Genomic DNA, 17709 nt, shown 5'->3' with positions numbered 1-17709 from the left:
TGGCCATGGCGGGGCCGCTCCGGGGCTGCTGCGGGCCCCGCTCGGGCCGCCCGGTCCCGCTCCGGGGCTGCTGCGGGCCCCGCTCGGGCCGCCCGGTCCCGCTCGCCGTGCAGGAAGCGGAAGCGACCGGGACTCGCCCCGCGCATGCGCGACCGGGGCCGGTCCCCGGCGGGGCCCCGGTGAGGCGGGGCCGGTGAGGGAGTGAAGGGGGGGCACCGAGCGCGGTCACCGCCATCTTCGGTGGGCGCCGCCGCCGCCGGGGCCCGGTGCCACCCCTCACACACACAGAGCCACTCACACACCCCGCTGCCCGCCCGCCTCTGCCGCCGGGGGTGTCCCCGTGGGGCACAGCGGGCCCGCCCGGTGTTGCCGGTGCCGTCGGCTCCCGGTGGGAGCGCGGCGCAGGCACCGCGGGCACACGCCCCGCGCCTCCGTGCCCGGAGCCCCGACAGTTGCCGAGTCACCGCCGGGCGGGGCCGCGGCGGGCGGGGCGGGGCCGGGCGGGGCGAGCGCCGCAGCGGGACCAGTCGGCAGCTCCTGCATCCCGGCCGCCAGCATCCTCCGCACCGGGCCCGCACCCCCGCGGCCCCGGCCTCGGCGGGGCCATGGCCGAGATCACCAGTGTCCACCCCGGCTTCGGTGAGTGCGGCCGGGCCGCGGCGGCCCCGCCTGCGGCCCGTCCGTCCCGGCGGAGCCCCGAGCGGCGCCCCCCGGGGCCGGGCCCCGCTGTGGCCGCGCGGGGACGGGAGCGCCGCTCCGGGGCCTCCGCATCCCCGGTCCCTCCGCATCCCGCGGCCCCTCCGCATCCCCGCGGTCCCTCAGCATCCCCCGGTCCCTCAGCATCCCCCGGTCCCCTCCGCATCCCGCGGCCCCTCCGCCCCCGCGGGCCGGGCGACGCCGCTCCCCCGCGCGGTCTCCGCTGCTGGGGCGGTGCCAGCGCCGGGCCGCGGGCGCGGGGCCGGTACCGGCGGTCGCTGGCGGAGCGGGGGCCGGGGGCAGGTGCAGCCCGGGCCGATGACGTGATGTCTGTGCCGGGCCGCGCCGCGCCCCGGCCTTTGTTCGCGCTCCCCGGGGCGGCTGCGGCACCGGCACCGGCGCCACAAGGCGGGGCCTGCCCGGGGCACCGGGGGATGCTCGGCGGCGGGGAGGGGGAACCGGCCCGGGCGGAGCCGGGAGCCGGTACCGAGAGCGCCGCGGGGGCGGTGGAGAAGCTCCAAAGCCCGCTGAGCTCCGTGCGGGCCCTGCCCGGCGGCGCCGGGCCGAGAACCGCTGGGTTTGGGGTGGTTTTGGGGCCGAGAATTTGGGGCGGTTTTGGTGTTGAGAACCGCTGGGGTTTGGGATGGTTTCAGGGCTGAGAATCCTGGGGTTTGGGATGCAGAACCGCTGGGGTTTGGGATGGTTTTGGGGCCGAGAATTTGGGGCAGTTTTGGTGTTGAGAACCGCTGGGGTTTGGGATGTTTTTGAGGCTGAGAACCGCTGGGGTTTGGGATGGTTTTGGGACCCAGAACCGCTGGGTTTGGGATGTTTTGGGGGCTCAGAACCGCTGGGTTTGGGATGGTTTCAGGGCTGAGAATTTGGGGTGTTTTTGGAGCTCAGAACTGCTGGGGTTTGGGATGTTTTTGGGGCCAGAACCGCTGGGATTTGCGATGTTTTGCGGCCGAGAATTTAGGGTGTTTTTGGAGCTGAGAACCGCTGGGTTTGGGATGTTTTGGGGCTGAGAATTTGGGATGTTTTTAGGGCAGAGAACCGCTGGGGTTTGGGATGTTTTTAGGGCTGAGAATTTGGGATGTTTTTGGGGCTGAGAACTACTGGGGTTTGGGATGCTTTAGGGCCCAGAACCACTGGGTTTGGGGTGGTTTTGGGGCCGAGAATTTGGGGTGGTTTTGGTGCTGAGAACTGCTGGGGTTTGGGATGGTTTTTGGGACCCAGAACCGCTGGGTTTGGGATGGTTTCAGGGCTGAGAACCGTTGGGTTTGGGATGCAGAACCGCTGGGTTTGGGATGGTTTTGGGGTCGAGAACCTCTGGGGTTTGGGATGTTTTTTGGGGCTGAGAACCGCTGGAGCTTGGGATGGTTTTGGGTGCCCAGAACCACAGGGTTTGGGATGGTTTTGGGGCTGAGAATTTGGGATGTTTTTGGTGCAGAGAACTGCTGGGATTTGGGATGGTTTTGGGGCCAAGAATTTGGGGTGTTTTGGTGCAGAGAACTGATGGGGTTAGGGATGTTTTTGGGGCCAGAACTGCTGGGATTTGGGATGGTTTTGGGGCCAGAATTGGTGTGGAGTGGGACCGCTGTTTTTTTGAGGCTGAGAACCGCTGAGGTTTGGGATATTTTGGGGTCCAGAACCGCTGGGTTTGGGGTGTTTTTGGTGCTGAGAACCGCTGGGGTTTGGGGTGTTTTTGGGGCTGAGAACCACTGGGGTTTGGGATGCTTTAGGGCCCAGAACCACTGGGGTTTGGGGTGTTTTGGGGCCGAGAATCTGGGATGTTTTTGGGGCAGAGAACTGCTGGGGTTTGGGATGGATTTGGTGCTGAGAAGCACTGGGGTTTGGGATGGTTTTGGGGACAGAGAACTGCTGGGGTTTGGGATGGTTTTGGGGGTGAGCCCAGAACCACTGGGGTTTGGGATGTTTTGGGGCTGAGAATTTGGGGTGTTTTTGGGGCAGAGAACCGCTGGGGTTTGGGATGTTTTGGGGCTGAGAATTTGGGATGTTTTTGGGGCAGAGAACCGCTGGGGTTTGGGATGTTTTGGGGCTGAGAATTTGGGATGTTTTTGGGGCAGAGAACTGCTGGGGTTTGGGATGTTTTGGGGCTGAGAATTTGGGGTGTTTTTAGGGCAGAGAACCGCTGGGTTTGGGGTGTTTTTGGTGCAGCCCCGGGGTGAGGAGTGTGGGTGTTCCTCCAACCTCTCTCACTCCTGTCCTGCAGCCCCCTCTGACCTTCCCCTCTCACCCTCCAGGCCCTGGCCATGACTGGGTGCTGCATTTCCTCTAAATCCCGAATTATTTAGGGATATTCTTCCATCCAGCACCATTTATCTCATGAAAAACCAGCCCCACTTCCCTCTTACCTTGTGTTTCCTGGGATCCACGTGCTGCCACCATTTAACCATTTGAGTATCCTTAGCAGAGATCACGTTTAAAAGGTGATTTTTGGTGATTTTTGATTTTGTTTTGGTCAAATTATAAGGTCACGTTGGAACAAAGACAGCTCCCACAAAAACAAAGTTAAAAAAAACCACTTTGGATAAAAAACAAACTTTGGTTTTTTTGGATAAAAAACCAAAGTTCTCCTGTGGTGGAGGGAGGCTGTGCTGCCATTTCAAGTGGACATTGGGCTCTGAAAGCTGCAAAACTTCACTAAAATTTGGTTTTGGCAGCTTTAGACCAGTGCAGTTTTCAGAGATTATGGAGACAGGACTAAAGGATGGATGGAATAATATTCAGAATTGAAATAATGTTTAGATTTAGAATAATTCGGTGAGAGAAAAGATTTATTTGGTGCTTTCTGGTGTGCCTGGTGGGGTTTGTTTGCCTGTTTGTTTGTTTGTTTGTTTGGTGGCTGCCAAAAAAATAAAAGAAAATGGCTTTAAAACCAGGAATACAAAAATAAGCTACATGAAACTTAAACCTTCCTAAAACCTCCCACCAGGAAACTGAGGACAGCCAAAAATCATCTCCTTTTCCTGCCCTTTTCAGACTGAGCAACCCCAGCTCTTTTTGCATCTCCTTCTCCTCCATGTGCTCTCCACCCAGCCCAGGCTTTCAATTCTCTCAGAATTTATGTCAGTGCAGTGCCCTGGGCAGCTCAGCACCTCTGGGTTCATTCTGTGCCTTTTTAAAACTTCTCCATGGGCAAATAAGCAAATAAAAATGAACGTTTTTGGGGGTTTTTTAAAAATATTTAATTTTTTTTTATTATTCTGCCTTGCCGTTACTGATTAACACAGTTGGAATAAAATCTAGAAAATATCAGATAATCCCTAAATCCAAGCCCAGGATTTTCTGTCTGTTGGTTTGGACACTGGATTTCCATGGGGGATTTCAGATTTACCCCTGGCTTCAGCCACAAAGGGCAGAGCAGAACAACCAATTCAGGGCAAAAGGATATTTTAAAAATTGTTAATGAAGGATATCTCAAATCCAGCATTGTGGCCATATTTATTACTCCCTCCCTGTTGTGAAAATAGAATTGTGTAACGTTCCTGAGCAGGGCATTAAAAAAATAAAAGGAAATGTTCCCTGCACATCAAGAGGCAGCGTTCCTATGGAGATGCTGGTGATGCAGGAGCTGGGTTTGGCAAGATAAGGCAATCAACAGTTTGAGATCCTTAGCTCAGGGAACAGGTCAGGCATGCCTTGGGAGTGTGAGAAATAAATTTAGAGATAAAAAATGGTGTCTGGGGAAGCTGTGGTGGGCAGATCTTAGAATTAAAAGCACGAGAGGAATGTGTGGATCTGCAGCCAGGTGTGCTGCTCCTCACTGGCCACAGATGTCTGCTGTGGTGGCAGGACAGAGATCTTTCCTTAACTCATGGAACATGGGTCAGGCGTGCCTTGGGCGTGTGAGAAATAAATTTAGAGATAAAAAATGATGTCTGGGGAAGCTGTGGTAGGCAGATCCCAGAATTAAAAGCATGAGAGGAACAGCCATGTGTGCGATCTTCAGCGCCTTGTCCTCTACAGTGTGTCCCGTGATGGCAGGACAGAGATCTTTAGCTCATGGAAAACGGGTCAGGCATGCCTTGAGAGTGTGAGAAATAAATTTTGGGATGTAATAATGATGATCCTGGGGTAAGCTGTGGTAGGAGATCTTTGGATTAGAAGCAGCACAGGTGTGTGCTATCACTGCCTTGCAGCCAGGTGTCGTGGTGGCAGGACAGAGATCCTTTCTTAGCTCATGGAACATGGGTCAGGCGTGCCTTAGGAGTGTGAGAAATAAATTTAGAGATAAAAATGATGTTTGGGGAATCTGTGATATGCAAATCCCAGAATTAAAAGCACGACAGGAATGTGTGGATCTGCAGCCAGGTGTGCTGCTCCTCACTGCCTTGTCCTCTCACAGATGTGTCCCTTGTGGTGGCAGGACAGAGATCTTTAGCTCATGGAAAAGAGGTCAGGCATGCCTTAGGAGTGTGAGAAATAAATTTAGAGATAAAAATGATGTTTGGGGAAGCTGTGACAGGCAGATCTTAGAATTAGAAGCACAACAGGAATGTGTGGATCTGCAGCCAGGTGTGTGGTGGCAGGACAGAGATCCTTTCTTAGCTCATGGGAAACGGGTCAGGGATGCCTTGGGAGTGTGAGAAATAAATTTAGAGATAGAAAATGTTGTTTGGGGAAGCTGTGGTAGGCAGATCTTAGAATTAGAAGCACAACAGGAGTGTGTAAATCTGCAGCCAGGTGTGTGGTGGCAGGACAGAGTCCTTCTAGCTCATGGAGAGGTCGCATGCCTTAGGGTGTAAGATGTGTCCCTTGTGTTGGTGGCAGGACAGAGATCCTTTTTTTTTTTTTCAGCGTGTAGCTCTCACTGCTGTCTCTCACAGATGTGTCCCTGTAGGCATGCCTTTAGCTCGGTGTGAGAAATAAATTTTGGGGAAGCTGTGATACTCAAATGCCAGAATTAAGAGTGACAGGAGTGTGTGGATCTGCAGCCAGGTGTGCTGCTCCTCACTGCCTTGTCTTCCCGCAGATGTGTCCCCTGTGGTGGAAGGACAGAGATCTTTCCTTAACTCATGGAACATGGGTCAGGCATGCCTTGGGAGTGTGAGAAATAAATTTAGAGATAAAAAATGATGTCTGGGGAAGCTGTGGTGGGCAGATCTTAGAATTAAAAGCACGACAGGAGTGTGTAAATCTGCAGCCAGGTGTGCTGCTCCTCACTGCCTTGTCTTCCCGCAGATGTGTCCCCCGTGGTGGCAGGACTCATTGGAGCCACCGTGCTCGTGGTTTCCGTCTCAGTCACAGTCTTTGTGTGGACATGCTGTCACCAGCAAGCAGAAAAGAAGCACAAAACCCCCCCTTACAAATTCATCCACATGCTGAAAGGCATCAGCATCTACCCGGAGACCTTGAGCAACAAGAAGAAAATCAACCGGATCCGGAGAGACAAGAGCGGCACGGCCAAGGAGGGGGGCAGCAGGGGCAACCTCCTGGTGGATGCTGCTGAGGCTGGCTTGGCGGGCCCCAGCAAGGCTCCAGATGGACCCCCCCAGGTGGAGCAGCTCCCCATCAAAGTGGATTATGGAGATGAACTCAGCCCAGATCAAAGCCTCACTCCGGGAGGGAGCAAAACCTCCTCTCCCTCTTCTCCGGGCGACGACGTCATGCTGGGAGACCTGACTTTCTCAGTGGACTACAACTTCCCCAAAAAGGCCCTGGTGGTCACCATCCAGGAGGCCCACGGGCTGCCTGTGATGGACGAGCACACCCAGAGCTCCGACCCCTACATCAAGATGACAATTCTGCCCGACAAGAGGCACCGCGTCAAGACCCGCGTGCTCCGCAAGACCCTGGAGCCCGTTTTCGACGAGACCTTCACCTTTTATGGGATCCCCTACAGCCAGCTGCAGGACCTGGTGCTGCACTTCCTGGTGCTCAGCTTCGACCGCTTCTCCCGGGATGATGTGATTGGGGAGGTGATGGTGCCCCTGGCAGGGGTGGATCCCAGCACGGGCAAGGTGCAGCTCACCAGGGAGATCCTCAAAAGGAACATACAAGTGAGTGTGTTCGCCCTGCTTCCACGGGGGGTGACTCCTGGGCCTGTGTTTGACCCCAGAGATTTTGATCTGGGAGCCTCAGATCAGGAACGATGCAGATCCTCAGCCATAAATTCCTTTTTTTCCACAAATTCATATTTTTGGTGAGATATGGCTGTGTTTGATGCCTGAGATTTTGATCCAGGAACCTCCATGGTTTTACAAGCAGGAATAACGCAGATGCCCAGCCATAAATTCTGGTTTTTCCACAAATTCATGTTTTTGGTGTGATATGGCTGTGTTTGACCCCAGAGCTTTTGATCTGGGAGCCTCAGATCAGGAACGATGCAGATCCTCAGCCATAAATTCCTTTTTTTCCCCAAATTCATATTTTTGGTGATATATCCACCTTGCAGAGGTGGATCTGAGCACTGGGAAGGTCCAGGTGATGGGGAGATCCTCAAAAGAATCTCTTCCACGTGGGGTGACTCCTTGGCCTGTGTTTGACCCCAGAGATTTTGATCTGGGAGCCTCAGATCAGGAATAATGCAGATTCTCAGCCACAAATTCTGTTTTTTCCCAAAATTCATATTTTTGGTGTGATATGCCTGTGTTTGACCCCAGAGATTTTGATCCAGGTGCCTCAGTGGTTTATCAAGCAGGAATAATGCAGATCCTCAGCCATAAACTCTGGGTTTTCCACAAATTCATATTTTTGGTGTGATATGGCTGTGTTTGACTTCAGAGCTTTTGATCCAGGTGCCTCAGATCAGGAATGATGCAGATCCTCAGCCACAAATTCCTTTTTTTCCCCAAATTCATACTTTTGGTGTGATATGGCTGTGTTTGACCCCAGAGATTTTGATCTGGGACCCTCCATGGTTTTACAAGCAGGAATAATGCAGATCCTCAGCCATAAATTCATTTTTTCCCAAATTCATATTTTTGGTGTGATATGCCTGTGTTTGACCCCAGAGATTTTGATCCAGGTGCCTCAGTGGTTTATCAAGCAGGAATAACGCAGATCCTCAGCCATAAATTCTGTGGTTTTCACAAATTCATATTTTTGGTGTGATATGGCTGTGTTTGACTTCAGAGCTTTTGATCTGGGAGCCTCAGATCAGGAATGATGTAGATCCCCAGCCACAAATTCCTTTTTTTCCCCAAATTCATACTTTTGGTGTGATATGGCTGTGTTTGACCCCAGAGATTTTGATCTGGGACCCTCAGTGGTTCTACAAGCAGGAATCATGCAGATCCCCAGCCATAAATTCATTTTTTCCCCAAATTCATATTTTTGGTGAGATATGGCTGTGTTTGACCCCAGAGATTTTGATCCAGGACCCTCCATGGTTTCACAAGCAGGAATCATGCAGAACCTCAGCCACAAATTCTGTTTTTTCCCAAAATTCATATTTTTGGTGAGATATGGCTGTGTTTGACCCCAGAGATTTTGATCTGGGACCCTCAGTGGTTCTACAAGCAGGAATAATGCAGATCTTCAGCCACAAATTCCATTTTTTCCCCAAATTCATATTTTTGGTGTGATATGCCTGTGTTTGACCCCAGAGATTTTGATCCAGGACCCTCAGTGGTTTAACAAACAGGAATAATGCAGATCCTCAGCCATAAATTCATTTTTTCCCAAAATTCATGTTTTTGGTGTGATATGGCTGTGTTTGACCCCAGAGTTTTTGATGTGGGAGCCTCAGATCAGGAATGATGCAGATCCTCAGCCATAAATTCTGTTTTTACCACAATTTCATATTTTTGGTGAGATATGCCCACGTTTGACCCCAGAGATTTTGATCCAGGAGCCTCAGTGGTTCTACAAGCAGGAATAATGCAGACCCCCAGCCACAAATTCCTTTTTTTCCCCAAATTCATACTTTTGGTGTGATATGGCTGTGTTTGACCCCAGAGATTTTGATCTGGGACCCTCAGTGGTTCTACAAGCAGGAATGATGCAGATCCCCAGCCATAAATTCATTTTTTCCCCAAATTCATATTTTTGGTGAGATATGGCTGTGTTTGACCCCAGAGATTTTGATCCAGGACCCTCCATGGTTTCACAAGCAGGAATCATGCAGAACCTCAGCCACAAATTCTGTTTTTTCCCAAAATTCATATTTTTGGTGAGATATGGCTGTGTTTGACCCCAGAGATTTTGATCTGGGACCCTCAGTGGTTTAACAAACAGGAATAATGCAGATCCTCAGCCATAAATTCATTTTTTCCCAAAATTCATGTTTTTGGTGTGATATGGCTGTGTTTGACCCCAGAGATTTTGATGTGGGAGCCTCAGATCAGGAATGATGCAGATCCTCAGCCATAAATTCTGTTTTTACCACAATTTCATATTTTTGGTGAGATATGCCCACGTTTGACCCCAGAGATTTTGATCCAGGTGCCTCCGTGGTTTATCAAGCAGGAATAATGCAGACCCCCAGCCACAAATTCCGTTTTCCCCACAAACCCATATTTTTCCTGATTTATCCACCTTACAGCTGAGACCCCTGGGGCTCCTTTTCCTACTTTTGATACATTTAACGCATGGAAAGGAAATTCTGGGGGCCTCCCAGAGTGGAGAACAGCCCGTGCTGAGGAGCTGTGTGTGTTTTTCTGGCAGAAGTGCATCAGCAGAGGGGAGCTGCAGGTGTCCCTGTCCTACCAGCCCGTGGCACAGAGGATGACCGTGGTGGTGCTGAAGGCCAGGCATTTGCCAAAGATGGACATCACTGGCCTCTCAGGTAGAAGCTATTTTCTCCACCTTTGAGTGGGTTGGGAAAAAACAGAAATCCCCACGTTCACCCGCAGGGTTGTTTTTTTTCCCCTTTGTTTTAGCTGAAGATTTTGCCTGTATATATGTTTTTTTTTTTTTTAATTCAAATTCTTCTTGAGGGTTTTGGATTGCTCTGAGTGCTCCATCACTCATTTGTGATGGAGTTCCTAAACCCCCCAAGGCAGCCTTGGTGGGACCTTCAGGATGCTCCTCAAGAGCCTGAGGGGCTCAGGTACTAAAGATCCACAAAAAATCAGTGGAATCTGAGCTCCTAAACCCCTCAGAGCCCTTTAGTGACAGATCCCCCAAAATCAGTGGAATTGGAGTTCCTAAACCCCTCAGACCTTCAGGGCACTCTTGAAGAGCCTGAGGAGCTCAGGTACTAAAGATCCACCAAAAATCAGTGAAATTTGAGCTCCTAAACCCCTCAATACCCCAAGGCAGCCTTGGTGAGACTTTAGGACATTTCTGAAGAGCCTGAGGGGCTCAGGTGCTGAAAATCCACCAAAAAATCAGTGGAATCTGAGCTCCTAAACCCCTCAGAACCCTTTAGTGACAGATCCCCCAAAATCAGTGGAATCTGAGCTCCTAAACCCCTCAGACCTTCAGGGCACTCTTGAAGAGCCTGAGGGCTCAGCTACTAAAGATCCACCAAAAATCAGTGAAATTTGAGCTCCTAAACCCCTCAATACCCCAAGGCAGCCTTGGTGGGACCTTCAGGACACTCCTGAAGAGCCTGAGGGGCTCAGGTGCTGAAAATCCACCAAAAATCAGTGGAATCTGAGCTCCTAAACCCCTCAGAGCCCTTTAGTGACAGATCCCCCAAAATCAGTGGAATTGGAGCTCCTAAACCCCTCAGACCTTCAGGGCACTCTTGAAGAGCCTGAGGAGCTCAGGTACTAAAGATCCACCAAAAATCAGTGAAATTTGAGCTCCTAAACCCCTCAATACCCCAAGGCAGCCTTGGTGAGACTTTAGGACATTTCTGAAGAGCCTGAGGGGCTCAGGTGCTGAAAATCCACCAAAAAATCAGTGGAATCTGAGCTCCTAAACCCCTCAGAACCCTTTAGTGACAGATCCCCCAAAATCAGTGGAATTGAAGTTCCTAAATCCCTCAATCACCCAAGGCAGCCTTGGTGGGACCTTCAGGACACTCCTGAAGAGCCTGAGGGGCTCAGCTGCTGAAAATCCACAAAAAATCAGTGGAATCTGAGCTCCTAAACCCCTCAGACCTTCAGGGCACTCTTGAAGAGCCTGATGGGCTCAACTGCTGAAGATCCACCAAAAATCAGTGGAATCTGAGCTCCTAAACCCCTCAATCACCCAAGGCAGCTTTGGTGAGACATTCAGGGCACTTCTCAAGAGCCTGAGGGGCTCAGCTGCTGAAAATCCACAAAAAATCAGTGGAATTGGAGCTCCTAAACCCCTCAGACCTTCAGGGCACTCTTGAAGAGCCTGAGGGGCTCAGCTGCTGAAAATCCACAAAAAATCAGTGGAATCTGAGCTCCTAAACCCCTCAGACCTTCAGGGCACTCTTGAAGAGCCTGATGGGCTCAACTGCTGAAGATCCACCAAAAAGTCAGTGGAATCTGAGCTCCTAAACCCCTCAGACCTTCAGGGCACTCTTGAAGAGCCTGATGGGCTCAACTGCTGAAGATCCACCAAAAATCAGTGGAATCTGAGCTCCTAAACCCCTCAATCACCCAAGGCAGCTTTGGTGAGACATTCAGGGCACTTCTCAAGAGCCTGAGGGGCTCAGCTGCTGAAAATCCAGCAGCTGGGTGAAAAGAAAAAAAAAAAGGTGAAAAAGAGGCAATGCCAGCTAAGCAAGGGCCTTCAAAACTTGTGTGGAATGAAAAAACAAAATTCCCTCAGTGCCTGGTTTCTTGATTGTAATGCAGAGGCTGCATAAAGAGCAGCTGGGGGGAAAAGGGAGGCTTTGTTTGAAATTTTTTCTTTCCCGGTACCTTGTGCTGGCAGCAAATGATTGCAAATGGACGGGAAGTGCCTCGAGCCTTTGTGGGGCTCCTGAGCAAGGCTGGGGTGCTCAGGGTGGGGAGCAGAGGGATTTGGGGTGACCTCAGGGTGGATTTCCAGTGCTGCAGGGAGCGGGATGGATTGTGAGTGCCAGGACAGGGCTGGGTGGGATTTTGGGCAGGAATTGCTCCCTGGCAGGGTGGGCAGCCCTGGCACAGGTGCCCAGAGCAGCTGTGGGTGCCCCTGGATCCCTGGAAGTGTTGGACAGGGCTTGGAGCAGCCTGGGATGGTGGAAAATATCCCTGCCTATGGCACTGGATGGGTTTTTGGGTCTATTTCAACCCAAACCATTCCATGGTTCTATGAGAGCATTGCCCCCACTAAAAATCCCCTTGCACCCAAATTGGGGGGGATGAGGAGCTGAAACTCCTGAGCTAACTATGGATGCTTGGGATTAAACACATGGAAACAGATTTCCCAGGGAAGCTGTGGCTGCTCCTGCATCCCTGGAAGAACCCAGGGCCAGGTTGGAGAGTTTGGAGCAGCCTGGGATGGTGGAAAATATCCCTGCCTATGGCACTGGATGAGTTTTTGGGTCTATTTCAACCCAAACCACTCCATGGTTCTGTGAGAACGTTGCCCAAAACTCCCCTTGCACCCAAACTGGGGTTTGAGGAGCTGAAACTCCTGAGCTCCCCAATCTTTGGACATTTGGGATTAAACACTGAAAACAGATTTCCCAGAGCAGCTGTGGCTGCCCCTGCATCCCTGGAGGTGCCCAAGGCCAGGTTGGAGCCTCTTGGGGTAGAGGAAGGTGTGGAATGGGACATGGGGATGAATAGAATGGGATTTGGAAATCCCTCCCAGCCCAAATCTCTACCTGGGGCACAGAAAGGTGTGGAATGGGATTTTGAGATTCCTCCCAGCCCAAACCAGAGCCCAAACCTGTACCTGGGGTAGAGGAAGGTGTGGAATGGGACATGAGGGATGAATAGAATGGGATTTTAAGTCCCTCCCCAGCCCAAATCCAGAGCCCAAACCTCTGCCTGGGGTACAGAAAGGTGTGGAATGGGATGGGGAATGGGATTTTTAAGTTCCTCCCAGCCCAAACCTCTACCTGGGGTAGACGAAGGTGTGGATGAATAGAATGGGATTTTAAATCCCTCCCAGCCCAAACCAGAGCCCAAACCTCTGTCTGGGGTAGAGAAAGGTATGGAATGGGATGGGGATGAATAGAATGGGATTTTTAAGTCCCTCCCAGCTGAAATCTCTATGACAGGATGAATAAGGGTGGTTCCCTCCCAGCCCAAACCAGATCCCAAACCTCTGTCTGGGGTAGACGAAGGTGTGGAACGGGACATGAGGATGAGTAGAATGGGATTTTAAGTCCCTCCCAACCCAAACCTCTGTCTGGGTTAGAGGAAGGTATGGAATGGGACAGGGATGAATAGAATGGGATTTTAAGTCCTTCCCAACCCAAACCAGAGCCTCCCAGTGCCCCCCAGGCCGTGCTGGAGCTCCCTGGGCCGTGTCACTGGCTGCCCTCTCCCCCCCCTCTGCAGACCCCTACGTCAAGGTGAACGTTTACTACGGCCGCAAGCGCATCGCCAAGAAGAAAACCCACGTGAAGAAATGCACTTTGAACCCCGTGTTCAACGAGTCCTTCAGCTACGACATCCCGGCGGATCTGCTGCCCGACGTCAGCATCGAGTTCCTGGTGATCGATTTCGAGCGCACCACCAAGAACGAGGTGGTGGGGCGGCTGATCCTGGGCGCGCACAGCGCCAGCGCCGCGGGCTCCGAGCACTGGCACCAGGTGTGCGACAGCCCCGGCAAGGCCGTGGCCAAGTGGCACAGCCTGAGCGAGTACTAAACCCGGGCTTAGGCCCCGCCTAGGACGCGCTCCAAGCTTGGTTTAGCGCTAGGACTAAAGTCGAGTTGAGAAGCAGCAGCTGGTTGGTTGTCTTTAGTTGATGTGGGTTTTTGCAGGGTACTGAAATGGTTAAGAAGCGGGGTGTAAATGAGAAGGAACGATGAAAAAAAAATAAAGTTTCTCTTTAGTTAAAGTGGGTTTTGCAAGGTACTAAAAATGCTAAAAAAAAACGGGGAATAAATTCTACAAAAAACAAAGGGGAATAAATTCTACAAAAAAAAAAAAGGAATAAATTAGAAGAAATTATTTAAAAAATAAGTTCTCTTTAGGTGATGCGGTTTTGCAAAGCACTAAAAAAAGGGGGAATAAATTATAAGAAATTAATTATTAAAAAAATAAATTCTCTTTAGGTGATGCGGTTTTGCAAAGCACTAAAAAACTAAAAAAAAGGGAATAAATTATAAGAAATTAATTATTTAAAAAATTCTCTTTAGGTGATGCTGTTTTGCAAAGCACTAAAAAACTAAAAAAAAAAGGGGAATAAATTATAAGAAATTAATTATTAAAAAAATAAGTTCTCTTTAGGTGATGCGGTTTTGTAAAGCACTAAAAAACTAAAAAAAAAAGGGAATAAAGGAGAAGAAATAATTTAAAAATAAAAGTTCTCTTTAGTTAATGCGGTTTTTGCAGGGCACTAAAATAGTAAAAAAATGGGGAATAAATGAGAAGAAATAATTTAAAAAAATAGGTTCTCTTTAGTTAACGTGGTTTTTGCAAGGCACTAAAATCGTAAAATTGGGGAATAAATTATGAGAAAGAAATAATTAAAAAAATAAATTCTTTTACGTTGATGCGGTTTTTGCAAAGCACTAAAATCCTAAAAAAATGGGGAATAAATTCTACAAAAAATAAAATAAGATGGGAAATAAATGATAAGAAAAATAATTTTTAAAAAAAAGGTTCTCTTTAGTTGATGTGGTTTTTGCAGGGCACTAAAATCCTAAAAAATTGAGGAATCAATTCTACAAAAATAAAATAAGATTGGGAATAAATGATAAGAAAAAAAATAATAATTATAAAAGGTTCTCTTTAGTTGATGTGGTTTTTGCAGGGCACTAAAATCCAAAAAAAATGGGGACCAAATTAGAAGAAAGAAATAATAAAAAAAAAAAAAATTTCTTTAGTTGATGTGTTTTTTGCAAGGCACTAAAATCCGAAAAAAAATGGGGAATAAATGATAAGAAAGAAATAATTCAAAGAAAAAGTTCTCTTTAGTTGATGTGGTTTTGCAAGGCACTAAAATTCTACAAAAAAAAATAAAATAAGATGGGGAATAAATGATAAGAAAGAAATAACAACAAAAAACAAAGTTCTCTTTAGTTGATGTGGTTCTTGCAGGGCACTAAAATCCTAAAAAAAACGGGGAATAAATGAGGAGAAAGAAAAGAAATAAAAACAAAAGGTACCACGAAAATATATATACCAGTGTAATCACGCTATTGCATGCCTACTACAAACTGAAATTAGTATAACTGCCAATATCAAGTTGCAGGTTTTAATACAATTAATTATCTGTCACTATGGAAGTTGTGTTTGTGCCGAGCTGTCTTTGCTGGTATTCACCAAGACTGGCCTGTCTTCATGAGGCTTCTCCCAAAGTTTCTCAATTCTGCTGTTGAATTCCTCGAGTTTCTTGTTAGTTTTGCCTGCCCATTGGTTCTTGCAGTTCTGTTCTGTGCTGGTTTGGGAGTCCCAACCACGTTTCCATGTAGAGCTGGGTTAGAATTCTGCACTGGCACAAAAGGAAAATACAGGGAAAATGGCACTGGCCTCCAGAGAAGAAATCATTCCGTGTCAGGCACTGAAATCTTTGTCCTTGTGATGTTCCTGGGGGAGCTGTGGGGTCACCACACCCCAGGTTGGACTGGAAAATCCAAACCCCACCAAAGTGATCCCGTTGCTTTTGCCACGTGGGGGTGACACAGGATGCAGGAATTGGGGAAATCCTGCTCGGTTTGATTTGATTTAATCCTCTCTGTGCATTGAATCCTGCTCCGTTTCTTTTATTTAATCCTCTCTTTTCTCCAAGAAAACCCAAACACCGATGTGTCGTTGATTGGTAAGGAAACTTTTAAACATTTCACAGCAAATTCTGATCCTTTCTGTTTAATGGCAGCACAAAGCTGAGCTCAGCAAAGGTCCTGGAGGCAGAGCTTGTCCATGACAAGGTGACAAATCTTCTTTTCATCCATGCTGGGGTCAGTTTGTGTCAGAAATGATCCTGCAGCTCCCAAAACAGGGCAAAGCCTGGCACTCAAAACGGGCCAGACCTTGGAGTTTGGGAGAATCCTGCAATCCTGATTTCAGACTCTGGGAATCACCTGCAAGGGGAGGAATTCCCTGACCAGAGGGACTTGAGGCTGTTTTAACCCTGCAGGAATTTGGAACAGGAGCTGATGAAGTTTGGCTGTGCTCACACAGCCCTGGAGCCGCCTGTGGATGCAAGCAGAGCATCCTGGATTTGGGAATTCTGCTCACAGCCCAGCCAGGGCACAGATCAAGGTGATATCTGGCAGCAAATCATTCATGGTAATTGGTGAATTATAAAGAATTAGAATTAAAATTATACAAATAATTAGCATTAAAATTGTTCCTGGGCTCTGGAGAAGCAGAATTGGGTTTACAAAGAGGCTCCTCTCGACAGCCCCAGGTTTTCAGGAAAGGAAATTCAAACATTTTCAAATCTTTGGTTGCTCCCAGGCAGCCAGACTGCTCTGAGCCCTCTGGGATGCAAATAGAAATGCAAATTACAGATGAAATTTAAAAAAAAAAAAATTAAGATCATTTAACTACTTACAGGACTCAGCTGCTGAATTTTAGATCCCTGTTGGGAAAATGATTTTTTTCACCTTCTCTGCCCTGAAATGGGAATAACTGAGCCAGGCTCTCGTGGCTCCCCAGGGAGCAGCAGCACTTTTGTCAGCTGCCGCCGCTCTGGCATCTCTCCCGAAGGCATTCGGTTTGGAAAGCTGAATTTTTCTCATGTTGTGAGTCTCCCCCCAGGCTGTGGCTCCATTTCCCAGCAAACACAAACGTGGATTTTCCCCCTTCGCCATCCCCACGAGCAGGATTTCTGCCTGAGGCTGCAGTGGATTTTATCAGTGTCTTAAACTCTTTTCTAGCTCGAGCTCTGTGGCTCAGAGAACGAGTCCCCCCCCCTTTGGAAATTGCTGTAAATCTCTTTCAATCCTGATTTTTTTGCACTAAGCAATTGTGTTGCTGCGATTCAAGCAACTTTTCACCACTTTTCCTCAGAACATGCTTTCCAACACCACTCCAAAGATGCGACCAGGACTAAAAGCAGCAACAAAATTCCCTTCTCCCTTTGGTGTGAAAAGCATGACTAAGCCTAGATGATCTTAAGATTCCTTTAGTTGAAAGGAAAAAAATGAATTTCTTGTCAAGGAAACATGCTCAGGGTAAATAGACTTAGGCTGTCGGGCAGGTAGGAGTAGCTCCAACACTCTTCTGGAATAATAGGAAACTGAAAATGTGCAGATATATATATTTTTAAAACATAAAATAGACAGTAAGTGACAGCAGACTCACTGTAAAATCTCCCAGGTGTGGTTATTCTTTACCTTGTGTCTTCTATTGTAAAATGAACTTGGACAGTTACAACTTTGTGTGGAAAAAAATAAATAATAATAATAATAATAAAAAAAAAAAGAATAAAAGGCAAAAAAACCTAACTCAACCTGTGTGAAACTGCATAATGCTATAAGCTAACCTACATTCTGTAATGCTACCTTGTATGTTGAATTTGTTAAGGCACATTGAGCGTGCAAATAAAAATTAAATCACTTTAATTTTGCTGCCTTTGCCTTGTGTGACCGTGGGCAACAACCAACACTGAACACTCCCAGGGTTTGCTTCTATAAATATGCATTTCTGCTGGAAAAGTGCATTTAATTCACAGGAAAAGAACACACACACAGAGAATAAACGCCAGTGGAAAAAAAGAAGTTCATATCGAATTAAATTATTAAATTAAAGCAGGTCTGGAAGAGAGGAGGATTCAGGGTGACCTCACCCGAAGGAGCCAGGCAAGAGGATGGACAGAGATGATTTATAAAAATTATTTATTTATTTGTTTGTTTGTTTGTTTATTTGTTATGGAGAGACAGGACGAGGGGGAACAGCTTCAAACTGACAGAGAGGGGGTTCAAGTTGGATTTTGGGCAGGAATTGCTCCCTGGCAGGGTGGGCAGGCCCCTGCATCCCTGGAAATGTCCAAGGTCAGGCTTGGAACAACCTGGGAGGGTGGAAAATGTCCTTGCTCGTGGGACTGGATGGGGTTTTGGGTCTATTTTCAACCCAAA

General features: G+C 48.6%; 1 protein-coding gene across 2 annotated transcripts; it reads left to right on the top strand.

The window, feature by feature from the left end:
• Positions 1–488: 488 nt before the first annotated feature.
• On the top strand, positions 489–17196 carry SYT11 (synaptotagmin 11). Of its 2 annotated transcripts, none has more exons than XM_030965380.1 (4): positions 489–639; positions 5899–6716; positions 9325–9445; positions 13017–17196. In XM_030965380.1, the coding sequence occupies exons 1-4, from the start codon at positions 606–608 to the stop codon at positions 13325–13327; spliced, it is 1284 nt and encodes a 427-aa protein (XP_030821240.1). In that variant the 5' UTR covers positions 489–605; the 3' UTR covers positions 13328–17196. The 2 variants fall into 2 exon arrangements, with proteins under 2 accessions (XP_030821240.1, XP_030821239.1); XM_030965379.1 differs by having other exon boundaries at positions 9325–9448.
• Positions 17197–17709: the final 513 nt, after the last annotated feature.

The sequence above is a fragment of the Camarhynchus parvulus genome, chromosome 25 (genome assembly GCF_901933205.1).
Source record: "Camarhynchus parvulus chromosome 25, STF_HiC, whole genome shotgun sequence".
Taxonomy (NCBI): Eukaryota; Metazoa; Chordata; class Aves; order Passeriformes; family Thraupidae; genus Camarhynchus; species Camarhynchus parvulus.
Note: the sequence above shows the minus strand (reverse complement) of the source record. Positions and strands in the feature narration are given on the sequence as shown.

What these genes read in the sequence shown, in the direction of transcription:
- SYT11 (XM_030965379.1), top strand. Translation starts at nt 606, where the DNA reads ATGGCCGAGATCACCAGTGTCCACCCCGGCTTCG. An exon ending in CAGTGTCCACCCCGGCTTCG is followed by an intron (nt 640 to 5,898) that starts GTGAGTGCGGCC and finishes GTCTTCCCGCAG; the next exon opens with ATGTGTCCCCCGTGGTGGCA. An exon ending in TCCTCAAAAGGAACATACAA is followed by an intron (nt 6,717 to 9,324) that starts GTGAGTGTGTTC and finishes TTTTTCTGGCAG; the next exon opens with AAGTGCATCAGCAGAGGGGA.